Raw genomic sequence first — 25,302 nt, forward strand, 5'->3', positions numbered from 1 at the left:
ATTCATACAAACACCCACCCATCACAAACACACAGGGCTAAGACTAAATGGCCAGTTAAGTCAGACGTTATGTCTTTGGTGATGTGAAGGCCCCGGAGTACCTGGTGGGACACTCAAACAGAAATGCAGAGAATGTGAAAACTTTACGTGGATAATAAGCAGGTGTAGAATCATCCAGGACCCACTGCTCACTGCAGCCCCCAAATACATGTGAATACTATGGATAAATACTTACATAAAGGTTCTCCATTAGATGGGCACTTAAAGTCTTCAGTAATAGCAAACAGGATTTTGAACTGAGAATCCTTGCATTTCATTTTGTGGATGTGTCCTTATAGGATATGTGCATTCATTCATGACAAGGCCTCGGTGGTCCCTCCACTCTCAATGAGTCCAGTTTTGTTTGTCTAAGGCTAGTGAGGGCAGGTTGCATTAAACAAAATGAAAACATCTGTGGCCATGAAGAAAATGTTTAGTGTGCTGCATTTCTTAAGCAGCTGCTGCCTCACAGAACCCGTGACTTAAGCTTGAACAATGGACTAGTTGATTATCTGTGTGGACTTTGGATCATCTCCCCATGTCTGAATTTGCAGGGTATGCTGGTGTTCCTCCCACAAGCTAAATCAGTGCGTGTGTGGTTTGCTGATGGTCCTAAATTGGCACAGCGGGCATATGCATGAATGCACATAGTGATACCGTAGATTGGTGTCCCACCTGGGGATGGTTTCCATCTTGTTCCTGATGTTTCTAGTTTAGGCTGTAGCCCCCTGCAATCCCAAAGTGGATTAAGCAGGTTTTAGAATATTATGTCAAGTGTAACATGACCTTTAATGGCTGAGGTTTGCAGTTTATCCAGCTATTACTGCCTCGGCAGCACTTGCGGTTTGCACATGCAGGGTGGTGACCTGGTGACCTTTAAAGCCACTGACACCCTGCTGCCTCCACTGTGGGGCTGCTGCTGTCTTCCTGTAACTTTAGTGTTTACTCACATGACTGCTGAAAATGTTTAAAATCTGTTAGTCAGATAGCAAAAGAGCGAGGATTTGCGGTTTTGCTTGAACAATTCTGGTAATTGTGTGTTTGAAGGGAAATCAACATAGTGAGTGGGATTAGACAATGTCTGTCTTTAATATAATTAGTTCATTCATTGTATTATTTACTTCATTATAAAATTATAAAATTGTATTTTATCCATGTTGGACTGTTGTGTGTCCAGACAGACTTGAAAATAAATTGAGTGGCAGAGATTTATCATTTAAAGTAAGGGCGAATCAGGAAGAAATAGTCAGGTAAGAGGCGGAGGTTAAAACAATGGTGATCTGAAGAAACTATTAACCTGAATCCAAAAATCCTAAAATGCAGTCAAATCAAAACAAATCCCTAAGTAATCATTTGTTTTAAGTACCCCAGAACAAGTCTTTTGCAAGATCTGGCCTTATTTGTTCCACAAGCACTTTTTGTAGCAGCAGCAGGATAATGTCAAGCGTTGTTAGTGTTGTTGGCATGTGTGAGTAGCAGTGGACTTTGCTGTAATACACAATAAGGCGCCCATGAAAAGCAAACTACAAAATGGCAGTTCCCTTAAGCTGATGTCACATTATGCAACTTGTAGTCATTGGGTATGTCAGATTTGATGACTGCCATTGCTAATCTTGTTGCCAGACCATGTCAATTTACAGGACTGAAAATCCCGGAGCATGTCATGTTTAGCAAATGAGTGCCAACTGTTATAAACTAGAGGGTTCCTAAGGACAGAAGTTTGAAAAACCTCCAAAATGCTTTTGAGGATGGGGGACGGTGAACAGTGAAACCCTGGCTGCTAAAAAGGCAAACATGAAATATTTATAAATAAAAAGATTTATTGTCAAAAAAATACTCTTTAACAAAATAAGCTCTAAGGAGAACAGAAAAGATGAAGAAGGCAATACAAATAGCAATAACAGTCCCAAATATGAAATCCAAGAAGCAATGAAAAAAAATACAGAGCAAAAGGTTACCAAAGGTTGGAAAATCAGTAATTATCAAAATAGCAGAAGAACCACAGGAGAGCTCAACACCCACATAGTACATTCAATTCATTGCAAGGGACTGTGGTTTTCCTCAGCCTTTATAGGGCTGTTGGGGAATCACTCACAAACCACCCAGAATAAAACAGTAAACACATAGATACGTAGAAAGTAAATGAGTCACTATATTAAAATAAACAAAAAGGAAATAAAAACAGCTTTTGAACCACAGCAGGTTGGGCTGGTTGAAACACAACACCAGAATGGCCCTGCTTGCCTCTTTTTGTGATGTGCTGGTGCTATGTGAAGGTTAACAGGTACATATGGTGAGTTCAGGCACAATCTCTGCCCTTTTTCCTTTTTTCCATTCAGTTGTGGTATGTAACACATGAGACATCAGACAGACGAGACTCTCCTCTGTTTGTGAGGTCCAAAACACTTGCACTGTACCTCCAAATGAGCATTCATTGTTTGTCAGTTCTTATGTGCACAGAGCCACTCCTACGACTAAAGACAAAATCAAACTGGTTTGATTGGGCGAGTCATGGACTAGTTGGAGTTTCTGGGTATGTCACAACAGGCGACCAGCTTCATGGAGTGTGCTGTTGAATGCCCCCGTCTCGCTAAGATTGAACTGAACATCGGTGGAAAAGTTGCATAATGTGCCATAATGAGACTTTAGTAAAACAACAAACCAAATAGCAGTGCAGTGATGTCACAAAATAATAAAAATGAGAAATAGAAATAGCAATAAATATTGTTAAAAAATTAGTTTAATTTAAAAAAATTAAACTAAAACATGAATATCACCTTCCCGGGTCCTCCCTGTGTGGAGTTTGCATTTTGTCCCCGTGTCTGCGTGGGTTTCCTCCGGGTGCTCCTGTTTTCTCCCACAGTCCAAAGACTTGCAGGTTAGGTGTATTGGTGATCCTAAATTGTCCCTAGTGTGTGCTTGGTGTGTGGGTGTGTGTGCCCTGCGGTGGGCTGGTGCCCTGCCCAGGGTTTGTTCCTGCCTTGTGCCCTGTGTTGGCTGGGATTGGCTCCAGCAGATCCCCGTGACCCTGTGGGTAGGTATATAGCGGGTTGGACAATGCCTGACTGACTGAATATTACCAGAATCCCCTGGATTCTTCACTCCTTTATTTTTGCTTCAACTGCAAGGCAGTCTGGGTATTACCATCTATAGGATACACCCTTTATTACACACAAGTCACATACAAGTCCATACCAAAAGACATTACAACACCAAAACTCTTGACACATTGCTAGTTTCCTTCTGCGTGTGTGTTTTGTATTTAAATGTATTTACAAGTTTTCAGCAAAATTTTAGCGTACCAGTAAAACAGTTCTTACTAAATCCATACTGGAAGAAGAATGTTATCAACTACTAGGATTCAGTTTATATAGTTAGGGTTTGTCCCATCCAACATTGGCTACACAGCTCTGTGATGTCACACTGGCATTGCAAAGCATCATGGGCATTGACAAAAGAAAAGTTTATCTAAACTGGCCATACAGCAGATTTTCAGTAAAATATTCAACAAACAAAGTTCCCGGCAAGCCCAGTAGATTTTATCTGAGAAACACTTTAGCGAATTTAACCACTCAACGTTGTTTACAACTTTTAAAATTTCTGCACAACGGCATCTGCTGCTGGACAGGAGGGTAGCACCTCATGCCCTTAATGCAGAGATTGCCATCGCTAGTGTGAACTACTAGTATTCATTCCTGAGGGTTCAGTGTTTCCATGCCTGACGAAATTTTCAGGCCGCATATCTCTGACCAGAAACAACTGAAAACTCTAAAGAGATCGTCCTTCCTTCCAGTTCCAGTAAAAAAAAAAAAAAAAAAATTAAATTACTAGCATGTTGCGCACATCATGACATAATATTTTCAAAGGGAAGTTTGTGGGACTTGATTCTTTTGTGAAGTAGCAAAATCCCACTGAGCTGTCACATGGAATGTTTCACTACAAATGTCAGCTTGTGCATATGCAGTATTTTTAGCCAAAAGATACAACTGCCAAAAGATGAGGTGAGAGACATTTTAAATCATCGTCTCTGACATTACACTGTTCTGACACATGGATTATGCTATTTCGGAGTTTCTTTAATGCCTGTGGATTTGGAGAGAAGACTGGTATTTCCATGGCACATCACCTCAGCTTCCATGAGGCCAGTCATCCTCTTCATCACAGAAACAATGAAGAACATCATTATTTTGGAGCAGACAATCCCATGAGATGACCGACTGACAGAAGCTCATGAAAAGATCTTGAGCTGGAACTTCCATAGACAAGGCTGAAAGACAAAGTGTATGCCATTTGATGCTGGCTGCTGGAGGTTTTTGCTTGACAATCATTTTATAGAAGCTTCAGTACTCTTGGCATCAGCTGAGAGAGGAAGAAAGAGAAGAGCCATCAAGAATATTACAGAAAGGGCTTTGAGATGGTTCTGGTTCAGAAGAGGTGGCCCATTGTGGGGCAGCAAATGGCCTGGTCAACCATAGCTGGGTCACCTGGGTGTTCGTGTCTGATAGTGAAAGACCCAAAACACCAGATAACCCTCGTTAACATCACTGATGATGTGTGCAGGAGTTTTAAGAGATGTGTCTATATAATATATATCCATCCATCCATTATCCAACCCGCTATATCCTAACTACAGGATCACGCGGGTCTACTGGATCCAATCCCAGCCAACACAGGGCTCAAGGCAGGAAACAAACCCTGGGCTGGGCGCTAGCCCACCACAGGGTGCACACACACACACTAGGGACAATTTAGAATGGCCAATGCACCTAACCTGCATGCCTTTGGACTGTGGGAGGAAACCGGAGTACCCGGAGGAAATCCACGCAGACATGGGGAGAACATGCAAACTCCACACAGGGAAGACCCAGGAAGTGAACCCAGTTCTCCCAACTGCGAGGCAGCAATGCTACCCACTGTGCCACCGTGCCGCCCCTATATAATATATATATATATATGTAACAAGAGACAAGATCAAAGAGAACTTCAGCACAATTCAATACTGCAAGTTCAAAGAAACACATGCAAGGTAGCCAAGGCACACATACATCAAACCAACACACAGTACACTCTTAAAAATGCTGGTTCTTTAATGGCATTTTGTGGTTCTTTACTGAGTTGTGTGGTTCCTTGTTGAACATTTGCTTGGCAAAAGCACCATGTCATTCTGGGACAGGCTCTTTGCATATGATGTTGTTTCTGTGTTCTTTTAAAAACTTCCTAATATGTAGACAAAGACAGACATTTTTAGTGCCCTACCTAGTACGACACTAACAGAGTAAAAAACCTGGACGTAGTCTGTAGGACTGCATGCAGCAAGAGTCCTTCTAAAATCAGAAACCCATTGGTATTTCACAAATCTGTGACCATCTAGTCATTGCTATTTACTGTATGGAGCCTGTTACACATCTAACAGTTCTTTCTGGTTCTTTCATCTGAATGGGTCTCTCGGGAACCAAATATTTTTCCTCTATGAAGTAATCAAGCTCTTGGGGGACCAAGGTCACAGTTACATTGAACCCTTTCCTCCTGACCATTCAATTATTTAATAAGCATAACCCTAACCCTAACCCTAACCATATACTGACATCCACAGCTTTGTAAAATTAAGCAAATATTGAGAACGTCCGGTGTTGTTTTCCTTTTCGTTGACTCTAAGGGTCCGAGTCACACTCATTCATATTTTCAACCAGGAGATTTTAGGCCTTTGTTATATATTTCTGAATTTTGCTGGGAATCATTAGGGGCTCCCCTTCATGAGGGTGATATGCTTATTGGTAGCACACCATTTCATAGTCACCTTTTGTATAACAGGGGATGCAAAGGGAGATTCCTGAGATACATATCTCAGTAATTTCCTTTTAGTGAAGCCTCATTGTTCTGTTTACAGGCATTTCCTGTATATTGTAATTCTGTCATGTTATCTTTACAAATAAAGAAAGAGGAAATCGTAAGGCAATTCAAAATCAGCCAAGGTAAAGGTGCACTTCATGACCTCCCACTGCAACCTTAAATGGATTTCAACTCCTTGGACCACATGCTGGAAAAAAAAGGGATAAGCTTGAGAAATAGAAAATATCTAAATAACATATATAAATTATTTGCAGTATTGCAGTATTTTAGAACACAAAAAAGTAATGTTTGTGTATATAATATCTGAACAGCTGGTACAAGATCTCATTTTAACAGAACAAACAGAATTGACATTTTTTTGGAGTAAAGTTGCTCCAATTATGATGTTAATTAAAATGTCCTTTTCATTTTTGTGTGTCGGAGCATTCCCAGTGACGTGCAGAGACCTTTTTGGTCAGTGGTGGCTCAGAAGGGGAGAATGCCATCTTCCTGGGCAGAATTTATTGCATTAGAATATGGTGGACAGAATCAGCACCTGCTTGTATTTCCACGTTTTTAAGTTTACAGTTTGGATGTAACTAAAAAAGGCGCTATAATTTTCACAACCCTGGCAAAGAACGATAGTCCATAATTGCTGATGATATTTGATTGGCAGACAAGACATTATACCAGCTGTACTTTATTTTCCTGATATACAGTAACACATCATAACAAAAGTTCAGAGCTTACAGTTGTGTGAACCCTTTGCAATTATCTGACCTTCTGCATTAACTGGTCATAAAATGTGAACTGATCTTCATCTAAGTCACAGGTACTGACAAACATAATATGCTTATGCTAATGACACATTTTAATAACGGGTTGAACCTCCTTCAGCAGCAGTAACCTCTCACAAGCACTTCCTGACTTCCACAAGCACTCAGACTTGTGTTACGTTCAGGAGGAACTTTGGACCATTCTTCCTAACAGAACCATTTTAGTTCAGTCATATTGTTAAGATGTCTGGCGTGAAGGGGTCTCAAGGTCATTCCACAGTGTCTCCACTGGGTGTTTTGGAGCCGTTCTGTCGTAGATTTAGTTTAATGTTTAGATTCATCGTCGTGCGGCATCGTGCAACTTCTACTGACCTTCAGTTGGTGCACAGCCACCCTGACATTATCCTGTAGGATACTTTGATAAACTTGGGAATTAATTTTATCCTCCAAGATAGCCGCCCCAAATCATGATGCTCCTTGCACTGTACTTCACCACTGGGATGAAGTCTTTATATTGGTTTTTACAGCGTATGTTCTTTTGAATACTCTTCCAGAAACATTCAGTTTTAGTTTCATCGAGCCACAAAACATTTCTCAATAACATTGTGGAGTGTAAAGGTGGTTTTTGGAAAACTTTTTTTGGAGAACAGTGGCTTCCTCCTTAGTGTCCTGCCATTGATGCCATGCCTGTTCAATGTTTTGTGTATGGTAGACTCATAAGCAGAGGTGTTCACCAGTTCCCATGATTCTTTCAAGCCTTTAACTGTTATTGTAGGGTTCTTTATTACCTCACTGAGCATTCTGTGTTGTGCCTTTCATGTCATCTTGGCTGTGCAGCCACTTCTTAGGAGAGAAGTACTAAATCATCTCCATTTATACACAATTTGTCTAATTGCGGACTCTAAACTCTTTGAAATGACTTGCAGCCCTTTTGAACTTTATGCAACTCAACAATTCTTGATCATAGATCTTCTAGGATCTCTTTTTTGGCAAGGCATGGTTCACATCAGCAGATGCCTCTTATGAATAGCAGACTCTAAATATACAAATCTTTTTTATTGGTCAAAGTATCTGTAAGCTACACCTCCAATCTCGTATCATTGGCTGGACTCCAATTTTGTTAACATCTGACTCTAGTTAGCATTTGTTGAAGTCATTGGCCTAAGGGTTCACTTACTTTTTTTTAACCTAAACTGAATGTCTGAATGATGTATTTAATATGTACAACAACAATATGACAATTTTTATGTTGAAATAGATTGTGTTTGTTCATTAGTTGAAGTTCAGACCACATTTTAAGACACATTTATACATAAATGTGGTTGTTGCTAAAGGAGTCACATACTTTTTCTCATCAGCATATCGAAGAATTATTATCTTATTACCAGCAATCAATTAAATGCAATCTCTTTCCACCATAAGGACAACAGATCACATGACAACATGTTATATCAAACCTTTTTTTTCCACAAAAACTGTTAGTTGTGAGCAAATATACAGAAAACCACTAGAAATGATCACCTGGTGTCGAATTTATTCATAAATCACAAAGTCCTCTCTGGTGTGACACTTTCACCAGGATAAGTAATTCTTTTATGATCCATATACAAGTAAGGGGAGACTGAGGGAGTGAGCACCCAAATTTAGTTACTGTATGAATTTTTTCTAATAAAAATACATTTAAAATATAAACTGATCCTAATTAATTTTCAGTTATTAGAAAACAAACTCAAACCCAGTTTGGGAACAGAGTCGTACCTGAAAACTGACCTGAACCCAACCAAAAGCCCGATCATTGTCAAGCGCAGTCGGGCCCATGAAGCTCGGTTTAAATCTAGTTAGCTAAGATTTAGACAATAAAGTGACAAGTTTGTCAATTTGCAAACTTAGAATAGCTTAATAAAAGTAGTCTTTCTTAAACAAAAAAGTTCTCGCTCTTTTCACTATGACCATTTGAAAATGTTTAACACAGCTTCCATAGATGTCGTGGCCTACATAGCTTATTACTGCTTTTATTTCCATCTTTTACAATTAACAGGTAGTGGGCACTTGTGTTTGGAAAAGATCAATGAGGTTTTAATAGGAGATCCATAATAAATATGTCAAAGGGTGAAAAAATAAATACATTGGCTGTTTGGTTGGCCGTGTTCTCCTACAAGGATAAAAGATTCAAAATGGCAAAGACTTGAGCCACTGTAGCCTGCATGTCCCTGCTGCTAAAACCTTCTTGCAGACTTACAGTAGGCTGCAACTCTTTAGGTCTTTCCATAAGAGAAGAATGTGAGCAAAGTATAGCAAAGACAAAGTAGTCTGGGCCAGGATAGGCTCCTTATCAAGTCAAAAAAGGGTCTGGGGTAGTCATGGTCATTACAGACTAACGTCAATGTCAAGAATTTGAACTGTTAGTAACTTTAGTTAAGAAAATTCAGAATTTATTTTTTTTCTGTATTCCTTGTTTTCTGGAGGTTTGCAATAAGAATTTATTTATAATTATTACTTCTTCTTCTACTGCGGTGGGCTGACGCCCTGCCCGGAGTTTGTTTCCTGCTTTATACCCTGTGTTGTCTGGGATTGGCTTCAGCAGACCCCCCGTGACCCTGTGTTAGGATATAGTGGGTTGGAAAATGACTGACTGACTTTTGCTTCTAATATAATACATTTAATTCATTTTATTTTCGTTTGTGCCAACCATTCGATTTTTGATTTGCTAGTGGTCATTTTGTATCCCATTCATCATGGCATAACAACAGGTTTCTAGAAGAAAGCTACAGGCAGACAGTATTAAATCAATTATAGTGACGCCATTTAGACCAGTGCAACATCTCTGTGAATTGTCCAAGTTTCGGGATAAGCAGTAAAAATATCGCAAACGTTTCCCTTTCTTAGTGTTTTTTCCTGTAATGATTTTCTGTGCATTTCTTTTCTGACTATGATCTTTGGTCCTTGTCTCTGCTATCAAGTGCATGCTCCCAACCTCCATCTGTCTCTCTCTCTCTCACTTGGCTATGTTGTTAAGGAAATTCTAATTTCCTTCTTCTGTCCCTAGCTTATTTGACACTTCATTTTGTTTTTCATCTTTTGGCTCTTTCTCTCTGTCATGTTTCAGACAAAGTTCCTCCCCTGGTTAGAAATCAAATTCATGTTTTATGTCTCTTTTGTTAATTTCTTTATTCTATGTTGTTTATGTGCATCATTTTTTTATTTTTGGATCTGTCTATGTATTTAAGCTGCCTTTGTTATGTTCCATTTGTGTTATGGGTGGTTCCCCAAGAGGCGGGGCCATCTGCCAGTCACCACCAGGAACCGCCCTCTGCCCTAAAAACCTCCCACAGTTCCTTACACTTACTAGTGATGAGTTCTTGTGTTTTGCTGTACTTGTGCTTAGTGATTTTCCAGATTTTTTGACCCATTGCTCTGTATTTTGAATATTCTTGGGATTTTGTAGTGGGGCAGTCTTCCACAGTTCCTAGAGACTTAGTTTAAATGTGGCTAGAAGTGGTGAGTTTACTTGTATCTTTTTCGGTACTTTTGTGAATTTCTGGATTGTTGACCTGTTTTTGGCCTTGTACTGGATTTCTTTAATGGGACTTTGATCTCTTGGGCTGCTTTTGTGTTCTCAGGCATTTCAATAGCTTCAGAGTGATTGGAATACTTCTTGTGAAGAATGAAATCTTTTATTTTATAAAGATTCAGTGCTTGCCCTTTTTACTAGCTGGGGTTTGACGGTTATATCCCCGTCTTGTGTGCACGTTTGAAACTGATTATGATTTATGCGCTTTGCGACTCCTGGTTCTTGACACTCTCTGTCCTTTACAGTCAAAACCAAAAGACTTTCAAACATTACTCATAAAACTACTTTTCTTGTACTAGAGACTTTCCTTAATGAGAAATACACTGCTGCTGCTTTTTGAGCTTGAAGCGTTTCCTTTTGCATGCATGTAGGTCATGGCCCCAGTGACACATAGCAGCATAGCAATCTACAGTGGTGCTTGAAAGTTTATGAACCCTTTAGAATTTTCTATATTTCTGTATAAATATGACCTAAAACATCATCAGATTTTCATTCAAGTCCTAAAAGTAGATAAAGAGAAACCAGTTAAACAAATGAGACAAAAATATTATACTTGGTCATTTATTTATTGAGGAAAATGATTGAATATTACATATTTGTGAGTGGCAAAAGTATGTGAACCTCTAGGATGTTCAGTTAGTTTGGAGGTGAAATTAGTGTCAGGTGTTTTCAATAAATGGGATGCCAATCAGGTGTGAGTGGGCACCCTGTGTTATTTAAAGAACAGGGATCTATCAAAGTCTGCTCTTCACAACACGTTTGTGGAAGTGTATCATGGCACAAACAAAGGAGATTTCTGAGGACCTCAGAAAAAGAGTTGTTGATGCTCATCAGGCTGGAAAAGGTTACAAAACCATCTCTAAAGAGTTTGGACTCCACCAATCCACAGTCAGACAGATTGTGTAGAAATGGAGGAAATTCAAGACCATTGTTACCCACCCCAGGAGTGGTCGACCAACAAAGATCACTCCATTAGCAAGGCATGTAATAGTCAGCGAGGTCACAAAGGACCCCAGGGTAACTTCTAAGCAACTGAAGGCTTCCCTCACATTGGCTAATGTTCATGTTCATGAGTCCACCATCAGAACACTGAACAACAATGGTGTGCATGGCAGGGTTGCAAGGAGAAAGCCACTGCTCTCCAAAAAAAAACATTGCTGCTCGCCTGCGGTTTGCTAAAGATCACATGGACAAACCAAAAGGCTATTGGAAGAATGTTTTGTGGATGGATGAGACCAAAATAGAACTTTTTGGTTTAAATGAAAAGCGTTATGTTTGGAGAAAACACTTCATTCCAGCATAAGAACCTTATCCCATCTGTGAAACATGGTGGTGGTAGTATCATGGTTTGGGCCTGTTTTGCTTCATCTGGACCAGGACGGCTTGCCTTCATTGATGGAACAATGAATTCTGAATTATATCAGAGAATTCTAAAGGAAAATGTCAGGACGTCTGTCCATGAACTGAATCTCAAGAGAAGGTGGGTCATGCAGCAAGACAACAACCCTAAGCACACAAGTCGTTCTACCAAAGAATGGTTAAAGAAGAATAAAGTTAATGTTTTGGAATGGCCAAGTCAAAGTCCTGACCTTAATCCAATCGAAAATGTTGTGGAAGGACCTGAAGAGAGCAGTTAATGTGAGGAAACCCACCAACATCCCAGAGCTGAAGCTGTTCTGTACGGAGGAATGGGCTGAAATTCCTCCAAACCGGTGTGCAGGAATGAGCAAAAGTTACCGGAAACATTTAGTTGCAGTTATTGCTGCCAAGTGGGGGTCACACCAGATACTGAAAGCAAAGGTTTACATACTTTTGCCACTCACAAATATGTAATATTCAATCATTTTCCTTAAAAAATAAATGACCAAGTTTAATGCTTTGTCTGATGTGTTTAACTGGTTTCTCTTTATCTACTTTTAGGACTTGTGTGAAAATCTGATGATGTTTTAGGTCATATTTATGGACAAATATAGAAAATTCTAAAGGGTTCACAAACTTTCAAGCACAACTGTATTCCAAAATGGTAATGTCACAAACAAATAGTTTATGAATAGATGAAAAAAATAACAATGATAAAAAGAAAAACAAATGAACAACATATTTGTTTTTATTGTATCACGGCAACTTAAATATTGTGGCAGACGACCAGGGATTTTGCCCCACCGGGACACCTGGAAGAAGGACGGATTGGGAGAGGGGCACTTTCTTTCCCTGGGAGCAAGAAAGCAGCCCCCCTGGGTGGTATCAGGACCACAATTGTGGAACACCAGAGATCATGCTTTTTGGGCTCCGTGGCCACAGCCAGGGGGAGCAGAATGACTTAATGAGCCTGTTTGGGCTGTGATGCAGCCACACCCGGAAGTGCAGCCTAATTAGGCTAATTACCACCTGAAGCACTTCTAGGTGGGCTATAAGAGGAGCTTGCAGCCAGCACTCAAGGAGCCGGAGTCGGGTGGAAGAGGACAGAGCTTACGAGGAGGAGTGGAGGCGGCTGAAGAGTAGAGAAAATGACTGGGTTTGTGCATGATATTGTGTGTGGTGTATAATAAACGGTGTGTGTTTTTGTACATCGGGAGTCCGTGTCTCTCTGTGTCGAGGCTGATCTCTTACAGTATGTAATTTGAAACTGTCAATTTTGTAAAACCAGTAATAGCAACTAGGCAAACCCTGGAGACAAAATCATCCAGCTCCAGGGTTCAGTCACTCTCAGAATCCCAGGATTCTGCTTTCAGTAAGGAGAGTGATTTCAATGAGACTGACCAGGACAAATGATCTGTTCAGGATGTAGCCTGGAAATCACAAGCATGAACGACAAAATGCAAAGTCAACATATTCAACAATGGGGTGGTAAGCAAAAGTATCAAGAAAGAATAAGCATTTTAGCATAAAGGCATGTAGAGTTTTATCTGTGAATTTGGGTAGTGCATTGACTCATCAAGTGACCTTTGAACCTGGTACCAATTCGTTTTTGGGTTGCAACATTTATAATCCCAATTGCCAGGAGTTGCCAGCAACGGAAAAAAAAATAGCAATGCTTGCAATAAATCAAATGTGGCAATAGAAACAGTTCAAAGTAAATTTACAAATCTAAACCATAATCCACAAAAACTGATTTTCTGGTCTCAAAGGAAAGGGTGTCTGATTATAGATGTTCACCTCAGAAAAGGAGCAGAAATGATCAAAGTAATCCTGCCATATCGCAGAGGAAATGATTCAGCTTGTTATTGTTGTTTTTATTTGACCGCTTCACATTTTGCCATTTCCTGATTCGATGTACAGTAGATCACTTTTGGATTGCTGTTTTGTGTTGTTATTACTTTTTAATACATTGCTGCAGTCCCATTTTTCTTGATTGGGAGGTGCTGCTATTTTATGTCATTTTCATGGGTGCCGCCATGTCGTTGTCAGTAGCGACTCCTGTTGTGATTCACATGGGCAGAAGTAGGACGTCATTGTACTTGTGCTCTACAAGATGGTGGGAAACAGTACCAACTGTTCAAACTTTTGGATCTTCCAAAAAAAAAAAGAAAAAGAAACCAGAAAGCCTAAAACTAAAGCAACAAACTGACCTTAGAAATTAGTTGTGGTTTTTGTAAAGAGTTCTCTGTGTTATGTAAATCTAACTCGTGCCTGTTAAATGACAATCCTTTTTGACTTAACCTAAGACCAACCATAGTCTGCCATAGCCACTCTAAATGCCACAAAGACTATTTAAACACAACAACAGCCACACTGGCTTAAATTAGACTTGATGAGAAGAAAGGAAGGGAAAGAAACTGCATTACCAGATATGAAGAAAAACCACACAGATGACGCCCAGACCAGGAAACACACACAGGTCCCAGGAGGGGTAAGAGAGCTTCAGCATATTTACTGCTTCACCATGCCACCTACAGCCATGTTATGATGCAATTGTATGAAATTAAACCAGGACTCCAATAATTATAAAAAAAAAAGGAGGCAAAAGTGCAAAAATACATCAGGATGAATGAATAACTCCTGAATCACAGTCTAACAAACTTCTATCTTCCCATTTTTAAAATCCGTTTAATCTATTTCAGGGTTGAGGAGATTGAGTTGTGCGGTGGACTGGCGCCCTGCCCAGGGTTTGTTTCCTGCCTTGTGTCCTGTGTTGGCTGGGATTGGCTCCAGCAGACCCCCATAACCCAGTAGTTAGGATGTAGTGGGTTGGATAATGGATGATGGATGGAGATTGAGTTGACCTTAGAAGCATTCGGTGCAAGGCAAGAATCAACCCTGGAAAGGCCATTAGTCCACCATAATATTCTGACCAAATGAAGCAATTCTGTTTTCTGCTGTTGACTTTATCCTCTTATCTCCGTATGGCTGACTTAACAACTTTAGACTTCACCAGTTTGAAATTTGCGCATATATTCACAAGAAGCATGCAGGAAAAAGCTAAAAGTGCAAAGCATTTTATTACCTCTATTACAAAATTCATTCCAGTAACTGGCATATGGCAAATACGCCCATCTCAGTGTAACTGTTGGACAAACAGAAATCGCCTTATATTATGTAGATATATTGATTGTTTCTATTTAACAATTTCCTTTGTTAAATTCTAGTTTCACTTTATCTGTTGCTGTAGGGTTTCTAGCAGGAGTGCTAATGTTTCCAATGCACCATCTGTTGGCATGATAAATGCAATGCATTTTATTACTACATGAAATGCAGAATACAATCTACTAGATGACACATCGCAGAGGTTAATTATTAATATGCCCAGCCCAATATAACTTCCCAATGGACAAAACTCATCTTAAATATTATGACCTGTAGGGATCTCAGAGTCCCAAACCTCACACACAACTGCACAGACTCGAGTTCAAAAGACCCTTCATTCAAAACAATACCCTTACAGGTTTTCCTCCAAGCACAATTCTTTCTCTTTTCCTTCCTCCACATCTTCTAGGCAGGCTTTGCCCACCTCCTCCAGACTCCAACTCTCAGACTGGGGTAAGGCTTTGTCTTTTATTCTGGACTTAGGAGTACTTCCAGTGCCAGAACATTGTGCCCAGGAAGCAGTTCTTGGTCAGGTGGGAAGTGCCATAAAATAAAGGATTCCTCTTCTGGTAGAGCCCCCTGGCAGCACCTTGGGAACCCAACAAGGCTGTCCTTCCAGAATACACTTCTCATGCTGGGCTTCCGGATATCCAAACTGGAGCCATGTCATACAGGCACTGCCTCCTATCATACTGGAGGAACAACTGTTCTCTGTCCATCCATTATACCTAAATATACTACCTATATATCATTAACTCTCTTCACAACTGGGAAAGGGAACAGGAACCATCCTGGCTGGGATGTGTACCCATATATGCTGTCCTCATGGCTGGGTAAGAAACTTCTCTACATCCCAGACGGGATGCCAGTCCACCCTTTATGTCTATCACTATATGTACAGTATATCATTTTGATTTTTTGATTTCATATCCTTTATTAATTGTCTCTTTCACATGACTCTTGGAGGATGGAGTGCAGGGTCAGCCATCGCACAGCACCCCGGAACAATTTTCACGTTTACAGCCTTGTTTATATATGCTATGTATGATTGATTGATTTAAGTATTGGTAATAGTTTCCTTTTCTGTGTGATAATATTTGAATGAAAAAATAATTCATTAAAATAATTAAAATTAAAAAAAATAAAAAGGTCAGATATCATACATTCTGCCCCACGCGAAATGTATGTTAAAGATTAAAAAACAAAGATGTGAATGGGATGTTACAATGAGTGCATTTACATGTGCCGTAATAACTGGTTCTTCACAGAAACCTGCTTCTAAAAGGCCATGTAAATCCTTATTCCAGTTAGAGAAATTAGGTTATTGTCCTCAGAAGGAACCTGCTTAACAGAATTTGGCCATGTAAACCCTTAATCAGGTTACACTTAATGATTTTGCAGTCTGCCCGTGTCTGTTGCACTCTGTTCTCCAGAGCATGTGTTAACTTCACACACACTTTTAGCAGCCACAGGTAGAAGCGTCCACAAGATAAATTTCCTGAGGTAGATTTTCAGCCAATCACATTATTCCTTTTTGTGGCTGAAATAATCTTAATAGTCTCAATATTTCAGAAATCACTAAATTGATGTTAATGGGCTGAATGTGCAGTGCTATGCTCAGCAGTTCAACCTTGGGAACAGTAGGGTAACATGTTAAAAGTGAGTTACTTTTTCCAATTACTTTTTAAAGTAGCAATTAATCTAAAGCAAATGCTTATCTTATTAAAGTAAAACCCCTGTGTTATCATTATTATTATTATTCCAGCAGCACTGGTGTAAGGCAGGAAGCAGGGCTCAGTCGAGAAGATAAGCAGAGAAGAGTGTGCTGCATGTCACCCAGTAACAGAAACATATTAATAAAATGTCAGCTATGTGCTATGGACATGTTTAAACGGTGATCAGGTGCTGCTGCGGCCAGTGTTTATATGTCGAATCACTGAGGGTGCAGGTTGAAGATGTAAAAAGGGATGAATGTTACGTACTTCACAGCACATGAAGGACTAAACATGCTTATGAAACACAAGAAAATGATCCCAGACTTCATTCCTGTTTTTGATTTCACAGTTGCCGATGATGACGTTTAACTCTTTTTTTGCACAGTTTAATGACGTTGACGTGTTTTACCAAAGAAGAACTCCAGCAGTATAACTGCTCATGTAAGCTGAGGTTTTTAATAACCAAGGTTTCTACCTTAACCAGGTTACTTACTTTATCCACGTTTTGTGTGTGCATGTAACGCATTCAATTGATGGACTGTAAAATATATAACGTTAACAAGGAGTAATTTTACAGATTTAAGCATACAAGTTATTTTTCTACTGTGGTGGGCTGGCGCCCTGCCCGGGGTTTGTTTCCTGCCTTGTGCCCTGTGTTGGCTGGGATTGGCTCCAGCAGACCCCGTAACCCTGTAGTTAGGATATAGTGGGTTGGATAATGGATGGATGGGTGGTTATTTTTCCATTTTCTTTCTTTTGCTCTTACAGCTATAGGAACTGTGCACTCATCCAGTATTACAGCCATCTTTGTACAGAAAGCAGCACAGGCCTTTGTAGCTAGCTGAAGGAACAGTCCACTCAAAAATGATCATTTTTATATGTTACTTACCCCATGTTGTTTGTAGTGACAACTGAAACATTTGCAGTCTTACACTTACACAGAGAAGGGAGATAACAAAGCTCTTGATACAGTGAATGTCAATGGGATTAATACTGAATAACAGCAATCAATAGCAAGATATCCATTAAAGTCTGAAGTTGCTCATGTGAAATAATCCCAGTGTCAGGTATCCAGTAACATGTTCATATCAGCCCAAACACTTGTGCTTCTTTTAAAATGTTATTAAATAAACCTCTTCTAGAAGAATCTGTCATGAATGACGTGGGAGTGCGTTGAAGTTTTTGAGTTGAAGACCTGCTGAAGCCACAATGCTGTGTTTGACTGGTTTGACCTTCACCTCCAACATGCACAGATACTTTTCATCCAATACTTTCTTTAGTTGCTTTTCTTTAACATAGGTTACCATAAACCTCCATGGTAGCCAATGGATGAGCATTTACTGAAATGTCTAATGAAGGGGGGAGTGATAGTCTCTGTTTTAAAAGCTCATTCCCATTTGAGTGGGCTCCACTTTTATTGGCATGAACATTTTCTGGAAGTGCTTTATTTTGCAATAGTTTACCCAAAATACATGTGTTTAAGACATTGGAGCCTACAATTGGATAGCTGACATGTGGATTACGCAACTGGAGTAATTTCAGATTACTTTTCCATGGATGTTTGGATATTTTTTACTGCTGTTCAGGATTGGCACCCATTGAAGAAAGTCGTATTAGGAAAATTGTGATCTCCATTCTCCATGAAAATATGAGATTAAATGTCTTGGCTATCACTACAAATAAAACAGGTTAAGTAACCATTTTTAGGTTACTTGACCTATTTTCTTTTAACCTTACTGTTCATTTAAAGATGGCCACTGTTTTTCATGAGATGCTTAATTATAAAAGCTAAGCTTTGAAATATTTCTTTAATAAAAAGATACTTGTTTGTGTATCCTTGTGTCCCTCCAGTAGCTACGTCTCTGTCATTACAACAGGTGACACATCAAAAACATTTGTAGTAATAAAATGCATTGCATTTGTCATTCTAATCGATGGCACATCGCAAACATTAACACTGCTTTTTACAAATCCCATATTAAGTGGCAAATAATTAAAAAATATGCATTGCATTTGTCATTCCAGCAGATGGTGCATCACAAACTTCATTTTTTTTCTTACTCTGTATGTAAAGCAACCTTGGGTTTGTGAAAGGCACTCAATAAATGTAACTTATTATTATTTATTATTAAATATGGGTGGACGGGTATCCCGAGCAGGTTGGTTAGCCGTACCATTCCTGGTTAGGAGGCTGTTATAATGAATAGGCTGGGGGTACTTCTTCCCAGGGCTTTGTACTTCCCCAGTACATTGGATGGCGAAATGCTTCTGCCACACATCTCATTTGGACACCTGCAAGGCTGCATGGGAGTTGTAGTTTTGGTGGGCAGCCCTTTTGTAGTTCTCAGGTGCTGCTAGGGGGGCTGCTGGAGGTGGACTCCCCTCTCATGGGGAATTTCCGTCTGACCCAGAAGGGCATCCTGATTGCAATGTGATAGCTCCAGAAATACTCTTGGGTCTGGTATAAAGGGAGCTGCTCCACTTCACCTGGGGTCAGAGTTGAGAGAGTGGTCAGACAAAGCTCAATTGGGTGGAGAGGAGAAGGGAAGAGTCTTATTGCTGAAATAATGGAATATTTTAAGGTGTCTGTGGCAGTAAATCATATTACTGGAATTTGAAGCTGTGTCTGTGCAGTTGAGTCTGGGGATTGGGGCACTGCATCGCCCCCTAATGGTTAACACCCTGAATGTTATGCTACATTATTATCTTCCTGGAATTAATAAAGTATCTATCTATCTATCTATCTATCTATCTATCTATCTATCTATCTATCTATCTATCTATCTATCTATCAGTTATATAGTGCCTATCTATCTATCTATCTATCTATCTATCTATCTATCTATCTATCTATCTATCTATCTACTATATCTATCTATCTATCTATCTATCTATCTATCTATCTATCTATCTATCTATCTATCAGTTATATAGTGCCTATCTATCTATCTATCTATCTATCTATCTACATATTTGAGAGCTGGGTGTAAAATCAAGCATTCAATGTAAATCCACTCAGTCGAGGAGAATGCACAATCTCCAGAAATTGCACCCGGTTTCAGGAGCTGTGAGCACCACCTGGCTAAATGGAAGGAGAAAGCTCTCTGGTTCAATGAATACCGCACAGGCCAGGATCACAGAGCCTATAAATGAACAAGTTAGTTTGGGTTAACAGAATGACAGCCATTTCCTAGCAAAGAAAAACTGATGAGTAATGAGGGGAATATTTGGCCACAGACGTCAGCTGGTACTTTAGTATATAAGTGATAATCCTTTCATCCTGGAGGGAAGTTTCCAGCTTGGACCTGATATGCTGCTTTGTGGAGGGACCTTCTCTTCCCCAGGGGGAAGTCAGACCCTCAAGGTGCGCAAATCAGAAGCATTTTTATTACTGCTTAGTCATCGTTGCTTTTAATGGATCGGAAATCCCTTGGATATTTTCGTTTAAGAGTTGAGAAACAGTCAGGAGTTTTTGAGATAATGAAGTGAAACTGAAAGTTGCTCTGGCCCAGTGCCTTGTCATGACACCACTGATTGTTCACACTTTGACATTTCTCTTGTTTCCTTTGCAGAAAAAATAATGAAGATCTTTCAGCTATTGGTTCTCATATCCCAGTGGCCAGCTTTGCCAGGTATAGTATGCTGCCAAGAAATGTGCCAAGTCATTGACTCGAGGAAGAAGCTTAATTAAACTTTGATAGGGGATTTTTTCAAGAATGTCCATTATAGTTTATCATTAAAGTGTGATAGGTCTGTGGATAATTCATATCAGTATGTGTGACGTTCACATTGCCAGTGGCATACTGTTAATCAAAAGTACAAGGCCCATAAATTTTAGACTTACTGTAGCTCATCTGACACCTACAGTAGATACTTTAGGCTGCCAGGCATACTCATGTTCTCAAAATGAATATTTCCTGAATCTTCTTATATAATACGCTACCGTGGCTGTTCGTTTGTCTGTCCAGGATTTTAAATCACCCGTTTTAACCGTTTGATCTATTGACCTCAGATTTGGTATGCATATACTACGTGACCGCTACTGTCCGCTTTTGGGGTGAGGATTTTTATTACTCTTTATATTTTAATCTTATATTATTGTAGAATCAACTCTTGGTAGCAGGGCTGCTGTGCAGTGCATGCGTACAGCTAAATCATTCTTGAGGCAGATTGAAGACTTAAGTGCCAGCTTAAGTGAAAAATTAAAGAAAACGTACTAAGTAATTGCAACACAAACACTGACTTAACCAGTTTTAACGCAAAAAGATGCTGACGGAAGAAGAGAAGAAGCGGGTTGCTAGGGTGGAGAAAAGAAGAGCTACTCAGGAAGCAGCAAGCGCATCAACCTCTGAGCAAATGAATGATAAACGTACAGAGAAAGAGAATGAAAACTGTTAAGTCGAATGTATTCACTACACGTTACTAGTATATAATAATATATAGAGGGTGGCACAGTGGTTAGTGTGTCTGTCTCAAAGACCCAGAATCCCATGCCCAGTTATTGTCTGTATGGAGCTTGTGCCTTCTCCATATGTCTATGTGGGCTGTCATCACTGATCCCCAAAGATGTTAAAGGTTAGGTTTAGTTGCAGTTGTAAATGGGCACCAGTGTAAAGGGGCCTTATGATGGACTGCTGTAATGTTCAAGGTTGCTTCATGCTTGCTCCCAGTTTTTCCAGGATGGGGTCCACTACCCTGAACTTTTCTCAGTTATCTTCTATATGTTTATGGCCAAGGGGGTTAAGGCGTTTTACTATAAACCCCAAGGTCCCATGTGTGATCTCCAGCAGTGTCTCATTCCATAACCCAGACTGAGTCATTTGAAATGCCAACTACAGAAACAGAATGAAACTTGACTGCACGGTGTTCACAATGGACAGCGATATTCACATGTTATAAAAATATACACCCATGTATCCATTTTGTATGCTTCTGCACTTGCTTGTGGAGCACAGTGAGTTCGAGGAGAGTTCCCAGTTATTCTGACTACAAAAAAAGCAGACAGCCCACAAAACGTAGGAGAATCAAGAGAAAGAATAGAGTCCAAAACAAATGACAAAGCAATAATCAGAGCCTGTTTCTAGAACCAGTAATCAAAAAACAAAATTAACATTCATGCCTATGGTCCTCAAAGAAAGGTGGTCCATGCACCTCTCACAAAATGCAGCACCCCAGGTCACCCTACCGATGTTGCTACAATGAAGTCACCATGTCTGTTTTAATGACGGATGTGCCACTGCTCGGCATGTAAAAGACCCAAAGCTCAATAACGTGGCAAAGGAAGCCTGCACCTCAAATTCTTTAGTCATCTATGACGTTCTGTTACAGTTGGAGTGTATAACTGGTGCTTGCGATGAATGTTCAATGTGCTTCACAGTCAGCAGAGCTTACTGCGGTTGTTTTCCTGTCAGCAACTCATACTCATGTGCATTTCCTGTCAGCCCTGGCATGGGGAGGTATTGCCACTCGCCATGAGTGTTGTGCCTGGGAGTCCCAAAGAACATAAATACCAAACTATACTTCCAGAAATGCCCTCTAACGGGGGAAATCCTGTCAAAAACCCCAGCTAGACGCAAAAAGGGTGTTATAGAATCCATATACAATAAAAGTTTTAAAAATGCTTTCATTAACAACGAAGCTCGGATTTGCCCAAAACAAAAAGGGAATCCAATGCAACCAAAGTCCTGATACAGTGAGCCAAAAACAAAGACACAAGCAGAGCATTAATTAAAAAAAAACAGGAAATCAAAAAAGCACAGTAGAACACAAAACACAAGAACTCACCACTATTCAGGACATTAGTACTTGAACTGCCAGGAACTGTGGGAAACCCTCTGGATTTACAGGGCAGAGGGCAATTCCTAGCAATTGACTGGCAGGTGACCCCACCAACAAAACACTTGGAACATAACACGGGCAAAGAAAATACAGCAAATAATTAACAAAAGTAACCTTAAACATAAATAAATGGCTCAAAAAAGAACAAAAAAGTACTTTAAACATGACTTTACATCCCAACCAAACAAGAAAACCTACTTAGATATAACAATGAGGAGGACCTGAAGCCCAATTTCATGGCCCTAAAACCTAATTCATGGGACCAAGACCAAGATTCAAGGCCCAGATTTTGCATAGCAGACAGACAGACAATCCTTAGCATTTTATATACTGTAGATTGATAGGAAAGGCACTATATAATACATAGATAAGAAAGGTACTATGAGATAGATAGATAGATACTGTAGATAGATAGATAGATAGATAGATAGATAGATAGATAGATAGATAGATAGATAGATAGATAGATCTAAAATTCAACTTATAATTAAAGGCTCCAACCAAGAAACTGACCACTGATATATAAAATCCTCAGAAATAACAGCTAGATGATTTTTAGAGCTCAAGAAAAACCTCCCAAAAATTAAAAGGAAACTCCAATCATAACACTGATTCTCCAGTCAATATTCCTTAATTGATGATTCAGGTCATGATCAGATCAGATCATGAATCCCACAGACAAATGGAAGTAGGCCAATGTTAACCTCAAAAATAAAAGAACCTTTGTCACTATTAACCCTACAGACATTGATGGGTATTGATGGACTCCAATAATCCAATAGAGACATGGAATCTGGTCAGCATTATCCCCACAGACAAATGGGGAGTTAGTACAAACAGACTGGGTGAAACTATGGATTTGTGCTAGACTAACCTATCATCATCAAACCCTTAGTCAGATTCTTAAATTCTTATATAACATATGTTAACATATACATGGATCAGCCTCGACATTAAAACCACTGACAGGTAGAGTATATAATTTTGTTTATCTTGTTACAGTGCCATCTGTCAAAGGATGTGTGATATATTAGGCAGCAAGTGCATAGCCAGTTTTTGAAAGTGATGTGTTGGAAGCAGGAACAATGAGCAAGCGTAAGGATCTGAATGACTTAACCAAAGTGTTCCAAGGCAGGACAGGCTTTGAACAGTTGACAGCATCATGGGTGCCCAAGGGTAACTGATGCAAATGGAGAAGAGCTAATTTAGGACAAATTGCTGAAAAACTTAACACTAGGACTCAACAAAGAAATTCGATAATTGAATTTAATAGAGCTCTCCAGGGACATGAAGATTTGGTCGATGGCATTTTATTGAATGTGACATTAGACTTGGGGAGAGACTCTTAGGATCCTACTTGTCTGACATCCATTGACATCGGTTGGCTGCATGATTCTTGGTGTAGTAGGGTGTAGATAGACCTGCCCCTACCCCAAACCCTTAACTTAAGGTTTGTGGGAGTAGGCCATTTCTTTTTTTAAAATCCCTGATGTTAAAAGCTAGAGAAGGCGCCTAATCTTAAATAGTAAGGGACACCTAATCTTAAGGTTGTACATTCCCTATTATACCCCTAATATTTAATTTAGATTGGGTGCCTAACTTTAAATATTATAAGGGTGTCTAATCTTACATTTATTTTCCTACTCTTTTGGTAACCCTAATTTTAATTCGTTATCCCATAACCCTAATTTATTTACCTATAGAACCCTAATGGACTGAAATTATTAGTTTATTTAACCCTAATGTAAAACTTGTTATTGGTATCTATAACTTTGACACAACTTATTTTTAGCCAATTTTAAATTTTGCCCTTTCATGTCATTATAATAATTTTTAGGTAGATTAATATTAAAACTGCTATAATAGGCATATTTAAACATCTAGATCTTTGAGGCAAATATGTGAGGATGTTTAAAAATATGGTGGCATTTTTTTGTATACGGCTTGTTTTAAGGATGGATTTAAAAGTTGTACATTACCTAGGGTAAGTGTTTTTATGGGGTATAAGTATATCTTATACATACGCAGGAAGTGTACCCATTTATGGACACCCAATCTCTGTTAACCCTAAACTAGCCATGAGTGAAAGGTGCTGGAAAACACAGTGCATTGCAGTTTGCTGCATAGGGCAGTGTAGCTACAGAACAGTCAGAGTGCCCATGCTGGCCCATGTCCAATGCCAAAAATGACCACAATGGGCAAATGAACATCAGAACTACATTATGGAGCAATAGATAAAGGTGGCCCTGTCTGAAGAATCGTGTAATTTTAGATCATGTGGATGGCTGGGTGCGTGTGCGTAATTTAACATGGGGAAGAGGTGGCAGCTAGAATGCAAGCTGGCAGAGGCAGTATGATACTGGGAAACTTTTAGTCCTGGCATTCACGTGGATGTTACTTTAACACATACCACCAACCCAAAGATTGTTGCAGATCATGTACACCTCTTCATGGCAGCAGTACTCCTTGATGGTGGTGGCCTCTTTCAGCAGGGTAATACACCCTGCCACACTGCAAAAACCTTTCAGGAATGGTTTAAGCAACATGATAAAGATTTCTAGGTGTTGATTTGGTCTCCAGTTCCCCAGATCTTAATCCAGTTGAGAATCTGTGAGTTGTGCTGGAAAAACAAGTCCAATCCATGGAGGCCTCATCTTCACCTTACTGGACTTAAAGGATCTGCTGCTAATGTCTTGCTGCCAGATACCATAGGACACTTTCAGTGGTCTTGTAGAGTCCACACCACAGTGGGTTGCAGTTGTTTTGGTGGCACAAAAGGGACCTACAAATTATTAGGCAGGTGGTTTTAATGTTGTGGCTGATCAGTGTCTCACATTATTGTTACATAATTCAGTTCAATTTATTTTTGTACAACTCTTATTAAAATTCTGATTACTTAATTTGATTTCTAGGATATAAAGTCTCCTAAAATGACACCAAAGTCATTTTTCTAGTTCTGTGAAAAACCTGACAAAAATTTTAAATGATCACCACTTGTAACACTTGTATC

The 25,302-nt window shown here is 39.6% G+C and overlaps 1 protein-coding gene across 4 annotated transcripts in view; it reads left to right on the forward strand.

The window, feature by feature from the left end:
- The window catches only part of si:ch211-241b2.5 (programmed cell death 1 ligand 1), a 59,038-nt gene that overhangs the window by 7,026 nt on the left and 26,710 nt on the right, over positions 1-25,302 (forward strand). For all 4 annotated transcript variants that reach the window (XM_039759562.1, XM_039759559.1, XM_039759560.1 and 1 more), the window contains exon 2: positions 20,027-20,086. In XM_039759562.1, the coding sequence (XP_039615496.1) occupies positions 20,035-20,086 (52 nt within the window). In that variant the 5' untranslated portion in view covers positions 20,027-20,034. The remainder of the gene's footprint in view (positions 1-20,026; positions 20,087-25,302) is intronic.

This window comes from Polypterus senegalus, chromosome 7 (genome assembly GCF_016835505.1).
Source record: "Polypterus senegalus isolate Bchr_013 chromosome 7, ASM1683550v1, whole genome shotgun sequence".
NCBI lineage: Eukaryota > Metazoa > Chordata > Cladistia > Polypteriformes > Polypteridae > Polypterus > Polypterus senegalus.